The sequence below is a fragment of the Mycteria americana genome, chromosome 18 (assembly GCF_035582795.1).
Source record: "Mycteria americana isolate JAX WOST 10 ecotype Jacksonville Zoo and Gardens chromosome 18, USCA_MyAme_1.0, whole genome shotgun sequence".
Taxonomy (NCBI): Eukaryota; Metazoa; Chordata; class Aves; order Ciconiiformes; family Ciconiidae; genus Mycteria; species Mycteria americana.
The window spans coordinates 3,023,336-3,045,214 of record NC_134382.1 but is presented as its reverse complement, the minus strand read 5'-3'; the positions used below and the strand labels follow the sequence as shown (position 1 = coordinate 3,045,214).

Sequence of the window (21,879 nt, the reverse complement as noted above, 5' to 3'; positions counted from 1 at the left end):
GAAAGCAAAAGCTCGGAGCAGATTCCCTGTCTGCATGCTCAGAACAAGAACTTTTCTCTGCTGGAATAGCATGCAGGTAGCTGAAAGCAGAGAGCATTGCATGGCACCGCCATCAAGCTGCTAAAAGCTCAGCCTGCTATATTCACTCTTGGATGCGGCAATTAAGGTGGCCTAAATGACTCAATAAACTTTTCGTTTTGAACTTCATGGAAGGCAGCATAACTTCAGATCTGGCCTCAGGGCACGTAACTCTCTGTCAGCGTCCCCATGGCTTGGGAAGCGAGAAGCCTCCCGCCTCTCTCCTTAAAACCAGAGATGAAGCCTCAAACTCTTCTGACTAGTGCTTTGGCCAAACCGGCCAGGTGTACAACGTGAGTTTGGATAACGTGAGAGGACAGGAGCAAGCCTGGGAGCCCTGCAATGTGTCAGTTATCTTGATTTTTAGTTTCCTAGAAACCAGATCTAATCAGATAGGCTGTAACGTGAGCCCTGCCAGAGAGCGAGCTACAGCATAACTCAAGGAAGGACTCTTCCTTTATGCAAAATACTTTAAAAAAAAAAAAACCAAAAACAAAAAAAAAAACCCAAAAAACCAACCCAACCCAACCAAATCCCAAAAAGCAAGAGTAACTTCTGGAAAGAAATACAGCTTCTGTGGCAACAAGCCAAGCGCATTTTTCAGTGCAATGCTCTTTGCTCTGCACCCTGCCTTTTGATCCTTTCCAGTTCAGCAGCACCCAAGTTTTATTCTCCCTCCTTTCCATTCATCATTTCAAGGTCTTTCCCAATGTAGCACAGAAACTCGCTGACATAAAAGAGAACGATAAATTGCAACACTGAGACAGTTTGAAAAAAAAAATAAAATGCACTGTCCACCTTCACAAGTTTTGTCTTCTGCAGTATTTTCCCTTATCACCTTCTTTACAGCCTGCCAAACTGTGATGATTTTGATGTCCAGCAGCCATGCTCGCTACGAAGTCCCGAGGTTTAAGGGAAAGGCCCCTGCCAGCAGCACTACCCGTGGCTGTACTGTAAATTTAATTGTCTCCCAACGCCATGAGCAGCGCCTGGTGAGAGACTGAACCTTTTCAGGCCCTGTACAAATAGTGAGAGAGCAACAGGAGGGAAAGGTGGACAAGCACAGGCAAATCTGCAATCCCTCTTCCTTGGCTAAATCTTCTCTGCCTGGAAAATGCTCTGCGTGATGGAGGGCTCCAGCTTCGCCCACTGATGCTCCGCAGTTGCAGCAACCTAAAAACAAGCTGGGACTGAAAGGTTACAAGTCTCGGTGCAAGAAACCAGGCGCTTTCAGGAGTGGAAAGGAACAGGAAGGGAACCTTTTCCAAATTACAGAAGTGAAGACAGACAAACGGCACTAAGTGAGCAGAAAGTAAGAAAGCAGACCTGTAACGTCAGAAAAAATGAGGAATACCGAGTAATTTCCTCATTTAGTGGATCAGATTTAAAGGGCCATTGCAATATTTCTTCTCTTTATTTTTTCTAAGCAAACAGGAACTAGCTGCCTTAAAATTGCTCTCTCTCCTTTTATTCAGAAATTGCATAACCAGGCTTGAAGGCTTCATGGCAACCTTTCAAAGTAGTCCCAATTAGCTCTATATACACCAAATAAATAAAAAAAATAAAAGAAGGGGGGGGGTGGCGGCAGGGGAAGAGTCCAGACCTTTTAAAATGATAAGTAGGGAAGCAACTGGGGCTTTTCTCCCCTTTAAAAGGAATCTGTATTTGTGAAGAGCAAACATGCAATTCTGCCAACGGTACGGGCTGTCATTGTTCAGCCTGGGAGGTAATCATTCACTTCTAATGCTCTGAAATACCAACAGCTAAAACCGCATGGAAAGTTGATAGTATCTCTGCCCCCAACAGATTACAGAATGAGCGTGGGCAGGTAGCAATCAGACTGAACAAAACACCTCGAATTTAATATCGAGAGGTGAAAACCCTTTAAAAAAATATACAACAGGGTGATGACTAGGATCATCCTGGTGGATTCTTCAAATGCTCCCATAAATGAGCAAGGGAAGGGAAATAAAAAACCACTAGCGATATACATGACTGCAAGATACCTGATTCTGCATCTCATTCAAATACAGCCTGCGGAAGCACATTTGTTTTAAATATCAAAATACAGATCCCACAGAAAACCTTACAGGGGACTGTGATGTAAGTATGACATACATTGTACATGGCAACACACTGGAAATGATTAAGAAAGGACTTAATTACTTTTATGTAAAAAATGATTGCCAAAAGAAGAGGCGTCACGGGACACCGAAGGACACGGGGTCTGCAAACTGGGACCCCAATGAGAGGCAGTTGTGAGGTCCTGGAGGAGTGAAGGACCGGTGAGATGCAGACAGGAGGGATGCCCAGCACTGCACATGCAGCCTCTGAATTTTTAGGTGCAGCTTTGAAGCTCAATACCTGGAGGAGTCAACCAAATATACTGAATACAGCATGCCAAACCACCACAGCGCACACAACAACGTTGGGCAATCTCCCAACCCTTTTGGTTGAGAAAAGGCAAGACCAGGAGTTGCTCATTAAAAGGGCAAATTTCAGCCTGCGCAAGGGTTACAAACTCCTCGACTGGACTAACTTGATCTTTGCAGCATAAGACCAGTGAATCAAACCACATGGCTCGCTCTTTTCCCTCACTAAACACCGAGCAAGGAACGCAGGGATAAGAAATGTTAACTGCTGTACTGCTGTGAACATATTCAGGGCATAGCTCAATGGAAACCAGGGCTGCCAGATGTATTCACAATACCTTAATAAATAATAATGATCGAGCAGGGAATAACAAATAGCCACTATTCTTGTTCACATGTGATTATGGGTAGCTCTGTGAGTTGCAGCCTTTCCTTAAGCACTCACACAAACAATACTCTGTTATTGTGAATTTTTCAGGAGTGAATAATAAGGGCTGTGACACAACCAAATTGAGCAGCTATTTGAAGTTCAAACAAATGCTAATCCATTTCGGTGTTATAAATCTTCAGCTTGACAACAGAAAAACACACCCAGAAAATACTTTTTAAGAAATCTCCAAGCAGAACTTACCGTAGGCATTGGGGAATTCTCCAGGACCTGGTCCGGGATAAAAGGGCCCTGGTCCTGGCGGCTGAACAGGATACTGCTGTGGGGGCCCGACATATGGAGGGCCACTGTGACGATACTAGGAAGGGAAAAAAAAAAACAACCATCAGTTTACAAGGAGTTGGGCATCTTCATGCTGTTACATACAGAACCTGTAATCGAGGCCCCCCCAGATCAATAGGGATCTGATTATTAAACCAATTAATTACAGATTCAGAAATGCTACTGTTGAAAAAAGTAAGAAAGGTAAGCTATGTCATCTAAAGACAAGACAGGGAGGACATGAGGGCTGAATAGAAACCAGTCACTCCCCTGATTTCAGCAATATTGTGTTTTTATGAGGCCCAAGGTTTTAGAGTAATTGTAGAGCTATTAAGTCAATTTAGATACATTTATAGCACTAAACATTTTCCAGGAGCTTAGTCTCACACTGTTTTTGAAGGAGACCTCAAAAACTAGAAAGGTAATTTATTCTTACTGCCTCCACGCACAGAAGAACAAATACTTCATACAGAAAAAGCACAGAGGCAAAATATGCAACTACCAGCTTAATTTCCCCTCCCTCCCAACTCTGCGGCAGGTCTTGAGAAAATCCAGATGGAGCAAACGCTGCTTTGCGGTTCCTTAGGGGCTGGACAACGTATTTTTACCTGTGGTATACAGTACTGGGGGCCCTGAGGCATCGGGTAGGGCATTGGCAGATGATTAACCATCATGATGTGTTGGTTGGTTTGATACACCGCAGTCGGCGTTTGCGCACCAGGACGAATGGAAGGGCTGCTGTTCTGGATGGTAGCTCTTGGAGGCTGTATCTGAGGCCTCTGAAAAAACTATGGCAGGGAAGGGAGAGAGGAAGGAGAGAGGAGAGAAAACAAAGAACCGGTCAGACTTTCTGGGAAAAAACCCTGAAATATCATTACAATATTATAATTATAACAGTACTTCCAAAGGGTTGCCACGCATTCAGAAAACTGCAGGACAATTTCTGTTTATCTGTAAATAGCAAGATCATGCTATAGCCTTCTATTTTACAAGGTAGAAAAAGGTAAGAAACTTTAAACTCCAATAATTATTAGTTTGTATCTACTGAATTATACAGCTCAACTTTCAGAGCGAACATTAGAAAAATTATATTTCTCAAATATATTTTTATAAGGGGGGTTGACTGCCAAAAAAGCCACCTTTATAAATACGCTAGAGAAATAAAAGATCGAGGCAACTGTTCCAATCTACCTCCAGAACAGCTAAAAAGCCAGATTTTTACAAAGGCTGGAGGTGCCTCATGCCTATCCTTTATACAAATTGAGCCGCGTGACTTGTCTTGCCCTCCGTTTTCAGAAAGGTGGCAACCTCTTCCAGGGTGGCACCAAACTCTTCTACCACGTTTGCATGAAGTGATGCCCCACGCAGATGGACCAGGTCCAGGAAACCAAGCAACCCACTGGTACACGCTCCGTTCTCAACCCTTACGCGCTGGGAAAGGCATCAGCATCCACGGTATGGAGCGGCATTCATGGCACTGGAAGACCTTGCTCTGGAGTCTTTGCAATCTTGAAACTCAGTCGGTAAGATATGCATCAGACATTAACGCATTCACTAACGGAGTAATGATACAAGTGATAGAGACACTTATGCCATGCAGAACCAGGAGTTAAAATTACCTGTATAGGTCTGAATCCTCCCTTCAATAACGAAGCAAGAAAGCAGCAGGAAACAGAAAGAAAGCCAATGGAACAGCTTACAGATCAATAGGAAGGAATAGGATATAACATGCACCCTAATTGCACACAATTCCATTCATCTTTCTATCCTGCTTTGACTAATCTCTTAGAGGAACAGCAAGAAAAAGACACTGAACTGGTACCAAGGACTCTTCTACCAGAATCCCACGGCAGGGGTCAGAAACTCATCTAGAAAAGTTTTATATGGAAGTAGAAAAGTTGGGGGGGGTGGGGGGGAGGGGGAAGAAAAGTAAAACCCACCCCAAACCATGATTAACTACAGGAAATATGATACTACAGAAAGACTTCATGTTTACCCTGTTCCTAAAACATTAAACGTTTTTCCTTTCTGGTCTCTTTCAGTCATACAGAGATAGCAGATAAAGCAGAAACCCCTGCTGAAATCATGGATTTGGTCTCCACTTCTGCACCAAGACTAGAAGGATAAGAAATGCTACGCATTTAATTGTTAAGCAAAAAAATAACAACAATTAGGTCGTCATACATCACATCAAAGACTGCTGACTGATGAAGTGCATCGATGCAAAGAGTCTGCGAGCAACCACATCATAAGCGGTGAGAAGAAAAGAGAGTGGTAACCACTAAGGAATGAAAGAATGAGCTGGGCTTATTTGCCTCGGCATTCGGAGAATGGAGTAGGGCGGAAGGAAGCTGTGATGCCTCTACACTTGACATGACAATGAACTTAAAATGGTCATTCTGGTGAGACTTTATGACACCTAAGCTGCTCCCATACCAAATGACTTCTCCAGGAAAGCCATGGATGACTCCCCATCTCAGAAATCCAGATACCATTAAGATGAGCGCAATGCTTTTACGTCCAGCCCTGTGAATCTGGATGAAAAATTGTCACTGTCACGCTGTACAGTGTGACCTGAAGTAGGAGAAGGCAACTGTTTGGGGAGAAAAGTCTGGTAGTGAGGGTGCAGAAAGAAAACCAGTACAGCAACACACTGCCATGCTCCTGCGTTAATAAAAATTGTGTGGCTGTCTAGATGCAGGGGAAATACACGAGTGTTGCATGAAACAAGGGCACACACTGAATTTATGGTGAGAATAACTAGAGTTTGCAATTTTTCAATATCCAAAGACACCAAAAAGTGCAAGAGTCCTTTCTTCTTTCACTGCAAATTACTGAATAATGACTATTTCTAATTTGTTAGCAGGTTACAGCAGAAGTCTCCCCAGAGTGGGGGGGGAGACAAAGTCAATAGCCACCACGATTCTGTCTTTATGCAGACTGAAAATGGGCTGGAGGTTGAAGCAAGACCTGCCTCTCTACTGACAGTAACTACATCCACAGGGCAGCACGGAAAAGCCTTTACCGTAGAAGACGGGAGTCCTCCACCGGTGCGAGCCACAGATGTGAACCCTGCTCCTCCAGTTGCTGCTGCTGCTAACGTCACTGAAACCACTGAGGAACAACTTACAGCGACGGAAGCTCCTGGTTTATGGATAGCTTTTTATTTCCATTGCTGGCGATGGAAGTAGTGCCTAAGAAACTCCATTTCATGAAACACAAGCCAGCTCTCTTTCCTGCCGCAGCAGAAGGAAGGAAAGCACGCTCTGTGCACCAGAACGGGTGGTGCGTGGCACAGGCTTGCTCTTCCATCAAGCATTAAACACCACCATGGTAGTGCTAAACTCTTCTACAGCAGAAGGAGGACATCCGATGAGGAAATGCTAGGTTAAAAAACCCAGCCTCTCAAAAACACTCTATACTGCCCACACCATCGCAGAGGTAGCTCAAATCCGGAGATGAAGAAAAAAGGAGGAGGATTTCATTACTAAAAGGAAGATGGACACAGCGAGAAGAAAAGCAGATCCATTATTCCAAGCAACAAGACCATCAGAAGCTTTTGGAAGTGCCAACCAGAGAGATCTCTGGCAAAGTTTGAATCACTTTTAGCTATTCCACTTCCTGCAAGTAACACTAAAATTCTCAAGGAAATCAGGTATCATCAGAGCACTGTGCATCTGATTTGTACGTGGGTTTTACTGTTCAAAACAAGTATCATCTGGCTGGCAAACTGTTTCATGCTCCATCCTTGTTCCTGTCCCTCCAAAGCTAAGCTAGCAATATTCAAAGTCATTCTTAGAAATGTTTCACTATTCTGACTTGATTTGCTAAAAAATTTGCCTTGCAAGGTCAAACAGATGCCCGCACAGACATTTTCAAGTAACACTAATGATGTCCCATGGGAGAACACCAGGAGATTAAAAAGAGGAAAAACAGATAATTTGTCTCTATTTCTTCTAATAAGTGCAGGATTTGGAGTGGAGAACATACAGGAACCACTCAGGACCAGAATGAAGGTACCCTGGGCCACAGCAAGGCTTCTGATAGAAGCCCTGCGTTACGTCAACCCTTCCTTGACTACTTCCTTCAAAAATTAAGTCCTGCTATGTTTAACGATGGTCAAATTAGTGTGAAACTTGCTACACAGTCATTCAGGAACCAGTGAGGGCCTGAGCTGTGGTCCTCAAGTCACAGTCCCATCCCTGACCTGTCCAACTCTGTTAGGGAGGGACTTCTTGGATCATCTTGGAGTCAGTACTACTGAGTACTATGGTCTTTTGACTTCCTCCTTCCTAGGATTGCTCCCCCAATATACTTACAGAAGAGCACAAGCAAACCCCTCTCAGACATTGCTTTTATTGGCTGCCTCAAACTCCACTCTTTTAGCCTGTTTAATAAGCTCTCATCGTCTCAGCAACCCTTCATCTACCTGCTCAAGGAAGTCCGTCTGGAAAATAAAAAAGCAGAATTGCACACACGCTCCAGACAGGGCTTCCCCAGTACCTCCCAATACAGCAGTAATAACTCCCTATCTCACCTGGAAATAACTTTTGTGGTTTATCTAAAGATTGCATTGCACAGGTGGTTTCAGCTGATGAGCTCCCGCTTTACAGAATAAAAACTTCTCCTTGGCACTGAAGTATAAGGGCTTGCACCTTGCAATGCTGGGTTACGCCTTGCTTCCATCACACCAGTCCTCCTTGCACGGCATCCTTGTGCTAACCACATTTTCTAGCTTTGCACTCATTAAGTTTGCTGCAGACACATACCTGCTATTTGTGCCAGACTAATTAACACTAATATTAAGGAAACTCACTACTAACCTCCTGCCTACCCCTCTCAGCACTACGCTACCATTTACTTCTTAGTCACTTATACATACACGGCCCGGTATCCTTTTATTTACCATCATCTTCTCCTGTGTAATTTTCTCCCTGCATGACCCTGTGTCAAAAGTCTGTTGAAAGCCAGCCAGATAAGATGCTGTCATCTAGAAAAATCAATGATCAGAGAGAGCACCAACCTCCTTCTGATAAACCACCACTGCATTTTAATTGATTTTCTATTTACTCTGTATTTCTAAGCCATCACTTCCAGTGAAATGTCTGTGGAGCACTCCCTCCGTACTCTAAAAGCCTCACTGAAAAATAAACTTGTGGTAAGAGCACCGAAAACAAATCTATGCTAAGCTTTGCCCGTCGAACACAAGGTGCATAGGCACCCGTCCATTTTTTTCTAGATCGGATCAAGGCTGGCAGTTGCGATGGGTCCATAAAGCCCTGCAGAAGGTTGCGGAGAAAGGAAGCAAAAGGAAAGTTCAGCAAGTTGTCATCAGTGCTATCAAATCAAATCACACATCCGAGCTCTCTGCTTCAGTTACGCTTCTCATACCCTGAGACAGCCCTGTAACTAATTTTCAGTCTTTTCGGTCCCACCAAGAAGGCTGGTGGGATAACCTGGCCCTGACCTGGAAGGGGGAGGAGGAGGTGTCTGCACAGGCAATACAGCAGGAACCACATCTACTTGCAGGTGAAAGTCGGCACATTATATTTGATCTTTCGAACTTCAACACAGGCACCGGGGCTCAGCTGAGGAGCTGCAGCCTTGAGACGCAAGGTGCCAGGCCTGGTGCCAGGAGCAGGAGCTGCAGCAGAAAGTCCACAGGTCCACACCCTGCTTCCCCAGTGGCCACCAGCAACCCAGTGCAGCCCTTTGGGCACAACGTGAGACTTGTTCTCCCCCCTGCCTCAGACTTTCCCAGCTTTATTATTTACTAAATGATAAAATGGGGGGGGGGGGGGGGAACAACACACGGACGGATGGACGACACAGACAAACCCCTTTTTGGGTCAACCATGGGATTTAAAACTGGTAGCTCCTTTCCATGCTCGTGGATGAAGACAGAGAAGCGACTCTGGCAGCCGTTTCCAATTGCTTCCTAACTCGAGATACTCCAAAAAGCTCCAAAATGGGTAGTCTTGAGTCAGCTCAGGGAATAAATTCCCGACTTCTCCAAATCACAAGGCTTTTTAACAACAGTACATGGCCAAACCCAGTTTTCTGTTGTATAAGCTATACCCAAAAGAACTCGAGTAACCCCAAGCTAAAACTGGAACAAACTACAACAGCAACCTCAAACAAAATTAGTCTGCCATAACCAGTAAAATAATCTCAAATACAATTATAAGTCAGAAAGGGAACTATGACATTTCAGTTTATACTTGTTCTTATTTCTGTTTTTAATTACACTGGCCTCTTCTGAGCATCCATTTTAAAATAACCCATATGCTCCTGAAGTCACTTCTTAAATTAAAGGTTATTCTACATTGTGGACTTCAGATTAGAAGAAAACTGCTATTTTCAACTGCGCTTCATGAGGATCAGAAGCAACAAAGTCACTCAAGAGCCCCACTTAGAAAGAAAAAAAAAAGGGATGCTCCGTGCACGAAGTGGGAGAGAGCAGCAAGCCCAGGCAGGGTGGTGGCTCAGTCCGCTACAGCATTTTGAGAAAAACACAAGTGGACAGTATGTTTAAAACTACTGCCACAAAACGCTGCGTAGGGCCCATTTTCTTACTCCTATAAAGAAAGACTTTTCAGGGGTTTCTCGGGTAGTCGTGTTACTGGAATCAAGGATTACTAATACACGTTTAACTTTTAAGTTTAAGTTAAACTTTTAAACACGTTTAACTTAACTTTTAAACACTGCAGCTGTTTTCATTTGACTTCAGCCACTATTAGTATGGCATCCTAAATCTCATTCTAATATTCTCTCTTACGCGGAGTTTGATTACGCTTTCTATAGCACCAACTGACTATCAATCACCAGGGCGGGCATTCCCATCCGAAAAAAATTGCTTATAAAGTCGCCAGTCAACTTCAGGTGCTTAAATCATGCTAATTTGAGTACTTTAAAGATCTAATAATTACCGGAAATAACATTAAAGAACAATCCATTATTTGACTGAAAAAGACACAGAATCAATACGAGGCATATGTTAATAAAATCCCACTGGGATTGACACAGGACTCCTTGCAACCCTCATCTTGCTGCCCAGTTCTTAGAAGAGCACGTTATGTTGTTGCAACAAATATTAACACTGCTAGGCTCGATTTACTTATTTAGTACTTTTTAGGTTACAAAATCTCAAAGCCTGCTGCTTATGTGACACAATTTAACTACTCCAGCATGTTGAAGGTTTCCCACATGAGAATAATAATTTATGTTGGTCTCAAGAACCCTCTAAGTCTGGGGTTTGGGATGAATTTGCTTCAACAGCCGTGACCCTCCTGCACGGGTCTGCAGCAAAAATCCCTCTCTGCATCCCCAATCCACACCATGGGCGGAGACTGAGGTTTGGATTAAAAGAAATAAACAGCACATCTATAGCCCAGGTTTCTCTGCGCCTGTCCTGATCCAGCGCGTGACAGATACAACCGGGAATAAAGCCTGAAATGTTTTTCTATCAGTGACAGCTTCTCTCAGATAATTATAAGCAGACTTCATATGTAACAGAGTCAAAAAATCTAACTGCAACACAGTTAAATATGTAGTGATAAAATCGGGAAAACACTTGGAAATTACAAGTTTTAACCTGCCAGCAGGGTCATAACTGGGTCCAAAAGAAAGTTTTACATCAAGTTATGACAGACTGGTGGTAGAGTCGTACCAGTAAAGCCATCAAGCGCTGAAATCGTTTCCTCCAAGGCTGTACTGCCTCGAGACTTGTGCTCCCAAATCTGCTCGCAGCGAGTTCAGTAATTTAAATGAGAATATTAAATGGCTCACACTGCATATGTAATTTGCCTTAGTAATGACCTATGAAAAAACTAACAAATTTATGAACAGCGATGCCTTTTTGGTATCGCGTAATATAAACACAGACCTGAAGTTAAGGTCAAGAAGAAAAGTATCTAAACAGGATACTAATTCTGCTGTTCCCTACGTTGCCCAGTCATCCTGCAAACATTCCTCCACCATCCCCTGTCAATGTAATCCCTTGCCACGCACAAAAATAATTTCTCTCTCTCTCACACATGACATTTGCCTGCAAGCAAACGAGTGCAAATGCATCATTCCACTTTTTAAGCCTTTTTTTTTTTGTCCTGCTCTGGAAGGACGCCTGCCTCCATGCTGCTCTCTGAGGTGGAAGGAACAAAGATCATCAGCTTTTTTGGGTGTCTGTGCCCACTTAATACACTTACCTGCTCTCCTGAGACAGTACTTTCCCAAAGGGACTCATCTCTACAGTATTAAACTGCTCAGACTAACAGGAGTGAAGTGAGAACAAAATAATTCTCCTGGAACAAACCTTCCATGACTTAAGCCCCTGTCCCAACATCAGTGGAGTTAATGGGATTTTTTTTTCCCCCCCTATTAACTTGGTGGAAACAACGTGTTCCTTCCAAGCCAAGAGAAGGAAGAGTGACACGGAAACAACCAAATCTGGGAGAGCTTTCCTGCACTTGTCATGCCTCTCCTCTTTTTTTCCACCCATCAGCCTCTGTCCCCTCAAAAGCTACAAGAAGCAGCAAAATCAGTCCCTGGGGTTTTGGCAAAGATGAATGTAGGAGTTGATAGAAAAGACAACTTCGGACACCGTGACTAGGACAGAAGGGACCTGTGCATCTGTCCTGACGCTGAAGAGGTCCTCTGGGTATTTCTGCCACCCTAATAAGCACTGCCCATGAGTTCCATGAGCCAGAGCTATTCCTAATTTTCATTCTTCTTAATTAAGTGGTTCCTTACAAAGTCCAAGTCATGCAACAGGAATACTACAAAGATTCTAAATGTGTGGCTTTCATAGAGCGAGTAAAACCAACATTAAGCAATGTAATGATAGCAGATAACCAGGCGTATCACACAAGAAACGTATGAATTGGAAAGTCATCTGCCCTGCTCTGAGTTTGAAAAGTAGGATTTTCTCAGGGATGTGAACACCCGGTTCTCATTGACATCTTCAGCTCAGGCAGCTTAATCTACCGATTAGTCTGGGAAATAGTCAGCAAAGTTTCTAGCAACTTGAAAAGGCAAGCAAATCTCCCGAATACCTGGCAACGATCTCTACAGGTTCTCCTTTCCTATGGAAACAGCGTTACGTGGGGCGGTTAATGAGTGCAGTGACACCAATTGAGAATTAAAAGCGTTACTCTGCGTTGCAGGCAGCTTGTTAGCGGGGTTATGCATGTGCTAGTATCTACTAATGGGGCTGGTTTCCGAAGCGAGCCTTGGTTCTGAGTTAGTGGGTGAACCCCTCCAACCACCCGCCTCCCCCCAGCCAATTAGTTTAGGATGATAATGAAGGGGCAGGGTACTGTACCTGGTGATGGGCAGGTCGAGGCCCCGCTGCAAACTGAGGAAAGGCGGGAGAAACAAACACAAAAGGAAAGGCACAGAGAGTCAGAAACACCACAACGAAACCAAAATGTCACACTCTATGCAAAATAAACCCACAAGAAAAAAAAAAAAAAAAAAACCAACAAAAAACAAAACACAAAACAGTCAAAAGCTTTGCTGCAGGACAGTGACAGACAGGTACTGAGATATAACGAGTGAACATCACTACGGGGGGAAGTGTGCTGCTTGAGAGCTGGGAGATAAACAGCCAAAGCTGCTAGTTGTTTTAAAGGCATTCTAGTGTATGAATGCAGACACTCTTTATCCTGCCTGCGGAAAAAAAAAATAAAACCCAAAACCAACTTAAAACAAAGCAGCAGTGGAGATTTTAAACTGTTTAAGGTGGAGGTAAATGGTTAAAGCAGCTGGACTCAGAGCCGTTCCAAATATTTGGTGGGAGCAGAGGATGGAGACTCATGGCTGGAGCACAGTTAAGAGCCAGGTAGGCACAGCTAGTGTCCTGCCGGCGAGGGGGCCGCGGGAAATTCCCTGCAAGGCAAAGATCAGCAATTCTTTGCACGTACACACAGTGCAATTTCATTTTCAGCCCTTTTTTTTTTGTTTTTGTTTTTGTTTTTTTTTTTCCCCATAATGACCACAGTATAACCCTCCTTAAAGAGTTGGATTTGTCACCCCCATCTGAAAGCGAAGGAGACAGGTTAACCCGTCATGTCCCTGGGGAGCTGAAGGCATCAGCGGTAGAGCTTGGCTGGAGTACAGGAGGTCCTGGTTCCCAGCCCTGAGCTCAGGTTACTAAATCACTTCCCACCCACTTGGGTTACACACGGAGGAAAGTAATGAGAATTTAACATGCTCAGTAAACATTAAAAGCACTTTCCAATAAGTAACTGATTGTTAAAATAGAAATAAAAATGAATGCAAGAAATGGAAAATAGAAATAAAGATGACAAGGTATCCTCTTCCAGAAGCCGAGTTAGGTCTTTAAACCCTTAATTCTCAGTGTAATCAGCAGAGCTCCACGATGAGAGCAGATAAATCTATTGATAATAGCTCCAATAATTAAACGGAGCAAATGAAACTAGATCCCATGGTGGCTTTTTACCCACCGCATGCCTCTACCTGTTGCTAGCTGTGATGGCTTAGTAACATATGGCACGTGCCAAAGCACACAGTACAGTCCACCTCTGCTCATTCAGACTACAGGGACTCAGTACGTTTTACTGCCTGCCTGAGAAGAGTGATCAAAACTGGCTACTAATTATTGATTTTCTTCATAAGAGTTTTCTTCAGTAAGAAAAAGTGGACCGGGGTTCACTTGCAGTCCTACCTCCCAGCTATTTTAATGCCATCAAACATGAGAAGCAAAGTAGAAATATTCACTGGTCCAGCTGATTTTCTCCTTTATAAACATTTTAATTGCCTATATTTACGATTTCCAAGAACTAGTCCACTAATACTGGTGTTTATATATTCCTTCTACCTTCACCTCATCGTGACACTTGGATGAAAAGTCATAAATACCTTCAGAAACGAGAAAATAAGCACATACAGACTATTTCTAGTACAAGAGTTCATAAAGAATGACCTGCACTGGTTCACCAAATAGAGTTTTCCCACCCTTGAAAATTCTACCTAAGCCTTACGTTAAAGAAAAAAAAAAGCAAAGCATGATCATCTTGTAAGACTAAAGAGCTAAAATTTCTCTTTTAATAGCAACCGCAGGACAGAAGCACTCAAAGACTCTCAGCATCCTCCCAAGGCTCAGGGTGTGAAGAGTACGGTGGCTCTGCCGATGGGTCCTACAGCAATGAGAAATGGGCACCTGGACGAGTCTCGGGACGTGAATACACTTCAAGTCCTTATTTTCCTAAAGGAAGAACTCCTCAAAAACAGTTCAAATGTCTTGTGTTTGAGAAAAAGGAACAAAGCTTACCCTGGAAGGGCTGACACAAGCCCTTCCGGCAGGGCTACACACTCCATGTTATACACCAATGAAAAAAAATTTATCAAAAAGAGAACGATGGGGTGCAAAAACCTTGCATTGCTTAATTTCAGGACCAAAGTACCGCTCTTATCACTGTTCCACAGAAAAGATTTGTTCTCACTGTGTTTAAAACAAGAGCTGGAAGCTTATATCTTAAGAAGCTAAAGTATATTCCATGGTGAAAAGTAATATGCATTACAAGAATAAAAAAAAAAAGAAATAAAATAAAACCTCAAAGTTAGTGAAAAATACCCTAATCTATTTTGTACTGGTCACCATTGGCTATTGATTTTTTTTTAATTTTTATTTTTTTTAAATAATTCAGGTTGATAGGATTTATTCCTATTAGTAGCTGTAAGCAACAGAACAAACTGTAGTCACTGCTGGCTCGGATTAAAATAGACACTTTGGGTTTTTTTTCTCTGTCCGACGAAGGTAGTAGATAGAAAGGAAAACTTCTTTATGAAACCTGGGTCCAATGTTTCTGCCACCCACATACTTTACGGTCCTGCTCACTGCTTTGCGGGCAGCGGGGCACGTTCTCTATCTGCTGATGTTGAGCTGGCACACCTCAAGCCTCTATGAAAATAACCACTTCTGGATCGCTCAAACACCCTCTCCGATCACGTTTTTTTTTGGCAGACCTCCTAGAATTGGACAGTTTGTGTTAAAATCACCTGGTGCTTGGGGCTGGCATCGGCAAGAGCTAACGGATAATTTTCAGTAATGCTGAATGACTCTGATTTCATTTTCCTTCCCCCGGCTGGAGCTGCACTTTGAAATTCTCGCTATCGGAGTGACGCTACGATGCTAACAGGGAGAAAACATGAAGCCAGTTGGATTGCAAAGGCAGCTGTTCTGGAAGGAACAGAAAAGCCTGAACCGTGCAATTGCCAATGGCCCTTGGATGCAGAAACAGGATGGAGGAAGCTCTGGCTGCTCGAGGAAGCGGGGTTAGGATCAACCTCGTTAGTGCAACAGCCTACCTACCCACACCAGCCGTACCAGCTGCGTGACAGACGGGACTGTGCTACCGAAGCCTAGGGATGGCAAAGACATCCTGCCACCTTCCTCGTCCCCTCTTCACCCTCCCCTCACCACCAAAAAGACGGTTAAAAAACTAAATTAAAAAATAACAATTAAAAAAAAAGGTAAATCAAGCCCAAAACAAAATGCAAGAGTAGTTCAGGACCAGGCTAGTCTTGCATTTGTTTTGGGGTGGGGAGGTGGAATGAGATGTTATGGGTGCAGCTTTTAGTAATGGGGGTGGAAATGGTCACTAGCAGAGCGGATGGCAAAAACTGCATACAGGAGAGTTAAAAAAAAAAAAAAAAAAAAAAGAAAAATGGCTGACAACTGCAGACAAATTCTTCCCTCCTCAATAACGGGGCCAAAACCCTACAATTTAATACATTTTCCGGCCAAATTTCCTGCAGACGTCATCTGTTGAGCGGCAAGCCCAAAGTCACCCTGGTCTCTGTCCTACACCAGGTCAGACCCTCCCAACTGCAATTCAACTTTGGACCTTGTGTCGCCACTTAACCTGGCAGAAACTGCCACGGTAGCTCATGCTTTTAGCAAAGAAGCAAAAATCAGTGCATTTCTGTAGATCAGCCAACAAAAAAGATGTGGTAAAAAAAAAAATAATAAAGAAAGAAAGGAAGAAATAAAAACAGTGCCATCGGCACAATTGCCTGCAAGAAGGAGTACAGTTTGTTATATTGCTTACAATGCAGTATTTTATCCAGCCTCTTCCAGCCAGGGACCTGTAAACCGGACTCTGTTCCAAAACCTTCCTCCTCTTCCAGTTGTCTGTGCAATGTATTGGCACTGTTCTGCTGGGCTGTCAAAAAAACTGGTTTAGAGATGCAGCTCTTCAGTCAGGTTTTTGCTCCAGTTCTAACCATATAAACTTATTTGTGCTTTTCAACAATTAAAGATAAAGATGATGATTATACTTACTGAGAAAAGAGGTTTTTTACCATCAGTATCCCGTGTTACTGATCAGAACGGGGAACTAAGGAGGTGGGGGGGGGGGTCCAGTTACAAATTCACAGCTGTCCACATCACAGAAACTTCATGAAAACTGGCGTTAATTGGCTCATTCATCAACACAGAGGTTAACGGGCCTCAGAACTAACCCTCCTGTGAATCCCCTGGAGGCAAAACCTCCAGAAGCGGGGCAAGCGCATCGGTGCGGCTGCACACGGGGGGAAAGCTTGCCCTGTATATATATATATATATATACCTGTTATGTGGACAAACAGAAGACTTCTGTCTCGGAGGCTTTCAGTTGCCACGCTTCAGCAGCGTTCATCTTACTCTAAAAAGAGAAGAGTGCTGGGAACGGTGCAGTGGTTTTATAGGTAACCTGAAAGTGTTATGACGCAGATGTGGATTTACAAGAGGTGCAGGAATTGCTGCTCCCTTGGCTAACTGAGGCTTGAGACACCGTGATGGTAAGCTACTGTGCCTCCAGAAGCTGGGCTAAGCATCTGATGCCCTAGGAGGGTCTCCTAGCATTGTGTGGAACTGCACTATGAGCAGAGATTCCCCAAAAAGAGCCTGGTTTGGGGAACCGAAGTCCTACAATAGCAGAGCAGTATTACAATACACACACACACACACCAAAAAAAAAAAAAAAAAAAAAAGATTACAGAGGACAATCAAACCTAACGTTGGATGAAAAAGGGGCTTACCACAAAAAGATCTGGGTACACAGAAGCTCTACGTTAAATGCGTAAGCACCTACAGGGTGCTAGGCAGTAAATGGTTAGAACTGATCCAGTGGCACTGATTCGGAAGTAATGCCCAGAGGCCACTGGAGACTGAGTGCTGCTGCAGTGAATTGCTTTTGTTTACTGATCTTTGGTCTATCACTTTATGAAATACTTCCTTAAAGAAAAAAAAAAATGAAGAAAAGAGAAAGATTCTGGTAATGAATCTAAACTCTAAAATGAAGTGAACCTGAAAGCAACTATGCTAAAAATAAATCGTGTTATTTGAACATAGATGAGAATCCCTCCACCGCTTCTTTTCTGATAAGCCACTTTAAAAGGAAAATTATCCTACCAGGACAGCGTCTTAAAAATTCAATCAAGATTTGCCATTTGGAACGTGCTTCCAGTTCAGTAAAACACGCTTTCCAGAGAACCGGCCAAGTGCTATAGACACACACATACACACAGAAAAACACACAAACGAGGAAGAAAGAACATGAGATAATGCAAACATGGGTTCCCTTACCGGTGAGCGGGTCTGAGGCTGGGTGTTCATTGTTTGAGGGGCTTGAGGGTACACCAATGTGGTTGGAGCTGCATTCTGTCCTGAGGGATAAGGAGCCTGCCAGGGAACAAGAAAAGTAAATAAAAAATGAGTGTACCAAATGATTAATCCCAAAAGATAGGAACTGGACACGTTATCAGATGGACTGCCGATTAACATTGAGATAAAGACGACATAGGTGATCGCGATGGAGAAAGCCTTCTCCGTCAAGGGCCCAACCAATTTATCGACACTACCCTAAGCTCCCCAAGCGCCGCAGTGGAAAACATAGCGAAGAGGTACGTCAACGCAACACCGTGTCACTGAAACCCTGTGTTGTCTGAATCCCCGGCCACGCGCTTTCCCAAAGCCTCCTCTGAACCTGTTTCCAATGAAAGCTGGAACTGTAGGTATTGCCGATAAATCCTCCAAAATAAGACAAACAACAAGAAACAAGCTCAAATGCATTTAATACAAACCACCGCTGCTTTAAAGCATTTGCAACACAATGAAACAGCCCAAAATCATTACAGATGTAAGGCAGATCATGGGTTGTGTAAATTTGTCATAGTAACACTGATTTCAATGGGCTATAACAATTTATACCACCAGATGCTCTTCCCCATGTTATTTGCCCAAAGTAACAATAAGCTGGAGCTGTAGAGTCATGCCGATTACGCATTTTAACCAGACATTTAGACATAACGTTTCAGAGCACCTTTTTCCTTTTTTTTTTAAACAAAATAATAACTTTTTTTAAAAAATAGTTTATTATTGTAATAGCATAAAAACCAGCCACTAGCCTGCAACAGCCTTCGCTTTCAAGAGGAATTAGCCCAAACTCTACGTGCTGCCCTGTAGCTCCTGCACGACTGCATCGCAAGCCACTTCTCCAGCTCCTCAGCTCCCCCCCCCCACTGTCTAGCCCTTGTGGTGCCAGCTCCGATATTGGCATTACTAACGGTAACCACAGTCCCTACTAACCGCCTGGCTACGTACCACCACATCTACCTGATAAATAAAGGAGCTCATCAGGTCTTGGGTCTCCTCTGGGAGAAGGTCTTAGGGCTCACTTGACAGATTACGGGAGAGGATATGCTTAAAAACATTGCAATACCTCTCTGTACACAGAATTACGATATATTCACACTGCAAGCCTTGCTGAAGAATCCCTTCTCATCTTTGAATTTCATGGCCCTTGCATTAAAATTTAAGAGCAGGTCTAAGGAACAAAGGGAACTGTTTCAGACCATAATGTCATATTGAGAGAACAGGTTTCACCACACCAGCCCTCAGGCACATTTCAGGGTATCTCTGATTTGAGCTGTGCTATATTTGATTTGAATAATTAAGTTTTTAAACAATAAAACTAAGTTGTATTTGGTAGGCCAAACCTGTTTGTATTAAAGAAAGAAAAAAGAAACTTATAAAACTTTAGCTATCAAGAGAGGTGATCCAGCATAAAGCCTGAAGCTCTGTTTTAGGCAAATAGCTCAAGGAGCGCTGTAGAAACAACACATAACGGGCTGTTTCTAGAAAGAAACTCAGCCCCTGAAGCCTACAAAGCTTCCAAGTCTGAATTAGCAGACTACGCCAAGTATAATCAGGCATGTTCTGGCTTTCAAGGGAGAGTCAACCAGTCCTTACGAGATGAAGGATGTATGTTTTTAAGGAAAAGAAAGCAATTTAAGAAGAGTTTTTCTAACAAAATAAAGTGGGCATAGTAGTATGCCACTGGGTAAAGCATGTATTTACATCTCACCTCCCAGGCTCAGTCCTACAGCAGAGTCACAGACCTTACCCACAGCTCAGCCTCTTCAGCCCTTTCAGTATGAGCAAATGTAGGATGGTTTTGGAGCAAGAATGTGTCTTATTTTGGAAGAGCACCTAGTACATCTGATCACTGAAAGACATCTACCACCGAGTGCCCCAGCACACACTGACCGGTGTCCTGTGCCTTGCAGAGTGTCTAGGAGACAGCTGGGGTCTCTGTGTTATTCTTTTTTTTCTTCTTTTTCATCCCTAGACATAAAATCCCCACTTACCCTCCTGGTGATCAAAACGTAATACAAGGTAAATGAAAATATAGTTTAGAAACAATCCAACCAAGGAATTTTCCAGTCTCAGAAAAAAAAAAAAAAAAACACCAAACAAAAAAAACCCCAAAATGTGGCAGAGGGGATGAGGGGACTGAGCATAGCCCAAAAATAGTCCCATCGCAAACACCTACTGCTGCAATACCTTCTATTTCTACTTTGGGACCACACTCAAACTGATCATTAAAGAGCAAAACTTAAACACGAATACACAGACACTTAAGGAGTGTTCCTACTATCCAAGCTGACTAGGCAGGATGTTCTGTTATTTTCTACCTGACTTTCACATTGCTTTTCGAGTCAGAGAGATGATGAAAATGTACATCTCCAAGTATATCACTAGATCTTTGCAGTGATTTAGGATGTCAAAGCACATTTGGTAGAATATTCAGCTGAAGAATGCTGTTCTGCAGTAGTTTATATCAATACAGCAGAAAAGACTCTGGTTCAAGAGCAATTAAATGTTTTAATTGGCTCCTGCTATGGAAGCAGCAACCTCTGGCAGGTAAGCAGGGCAGGTTTTCTGCTGCCCCTCCTCTCCCGGAGCTCATTTGGTCTAATACTCTCCAGCCAGCGCTTCCCTCCCTTCTTACCACTGGCAAAACCTCTAATTCATGTTAACAACTAATTTGCAAGAAGTCTTCTAATTTTTTGAGATGTCAGATGCAGCATCAAATATTTTCCCCTTTTATTTGACAAGTGTGATTCTGCTTGAGCTGTTCGTGTCAATGCTGTATAATAAACAGTATGTACCATATCTCGCAGCAGTAATGACACCATAGCAATGAGCGATCGCAGCACGGCGTAGAATAATTGAGCACTAACAAGATGCGGGGAAATTCTGGTATCTTTTTGTCCACAACCTAGAGAAGTTGTCCTGCATTTGTAGTATCTTGCTGCTGACTTCCTGCATCTGGGATCTCTACCCAACGTGAGATTAAGGCTTCTCCCCTTGGAGGATCAGTGGTTTTCTGTGTCCGTCCACGCACCTCGCAAAGGGTCCTGATGCTACTCTTCATATCCTACCAGACAGCAGCGAGCACGCAGGGTAGGTGACTGTGTCGGGAAATACGATGAACACTCACATGTAAGTGGACCAGTTGACCACCAGCTCCTTGTGCCTCCAGCTCTGCGTCTCGAGAGAAGAGACCTTACCCCAGACAGTTTCAATTGCTGCTCCCAGAGCATCTCAGCAAAGAGAGAGGAAAACATCCGCTATTCTCCCCCTTCTTCAGGATCATGAAACATGTTTTCTTCAGGCTTAACTTGCATGCAACAGAACAAAGCCGAAGTCTGGTATAACTTCCATGCTGCCTCCAAAGTCCCTACCCACCTCCAAAAGAGCCCAAGTTTTCTTTTAATCACCCAAGCAAAGGGAAATTTGAAAGAAAGGAAGTGCAGCTATCACTAAGCCTAAAAAACTATGAGTTTTAGCAGAAAGACTGTAAAGCAGGCATTTTTAAATACAGTGCCAAAGACAGCCACCTCACTGATAACAGATGTCATTTCTGACACTAGCAGGGCTGAGAGACAAATGCAAGACGATGCAATCTAGTGTTAAATTTGCTTTAGTATTTAAACCCTATCAGAGTAACTATAGCATTAAGTTATAAATAAAGAAAAAAAGCATACGAAGGCTTAAGTAGCAGCCACTGAAGGGTTTCTGCTATCAAGCTGTCATCAAAACAAGGTAATTTTGGACAGCCAGTGCTGTTTCTAACCCAGACAACCGCTCTGGGTGCTAGGTTCACAACTGCAGCCTTGAGGAACAAGTGCAATACAAATCCCACTGAAGACAACAAACATCACCTAAATAAACATGTTTCACAACTATTACACAACAACAAATGCTTCTGCTCGGCATGCTTCAAACCAGTCAGAGGTGTGCCTGAACTGGTATTTGTGTTAAAACTGTAATGGGGGGGGGGGGGGAGGGAGGAATAAAAGTGCTTTATAAATTTCTGCAGGTACTAAGTTCACATATAAGTACATGGTAGCCTAAATAAACTATCAAAACAT

The 21,879-nt window shown here is 43.2% G+C and overlaps 1 protein-coding gene across 12 annotated transcripts in view; it reads right to left on the bottom strand.

Moving 5' to 3' along the window:
• EIF4G3 (eukaryotic translation initiation factor 4 gamma 3) overlaps positions 1 to 21,879 on the bottom strand; it is a 149,200-nt gene that overhangs the window by 61,966 nt on the left and 65,355 nt on the right. For 6 of the 12 annotated variants that reach the window (XM_075520558.1, XM_075520563.1, XM_075520555.1 and 3 more), the window contains 5 exons: positions 17,747 to 17,842; positions 16,230 to 16,343; positions 12,479 to 12,511; positions 3,768 to 3,947; positions 3,082 to 3,196 (listed from right to left, as the gene is read on the bottom strand). In XM_075520558.1, the coding sequence (XP_075376673.1) occupies positions 3,082 to 3,196; positions 3,768 to 3,947; positions 12,479 to 12,511; positions 16,230 to 16,343; positions 17,747 to 17,842 (538 nt within the window). The remainder of the gene's footprint in view (positions 1 to 3,081; positions 3,197 to 3,767; positions 3,948 to 12,478; positions 12,512 to 16,229; positions 16,344 to 17,746; positions 17,843 to 21,879) is intronic. The other 6 variants (XM_075520553.1, XM_075520554.1, XM_075520556.1 and 3 more) reach the window with 3 other exon arrangements.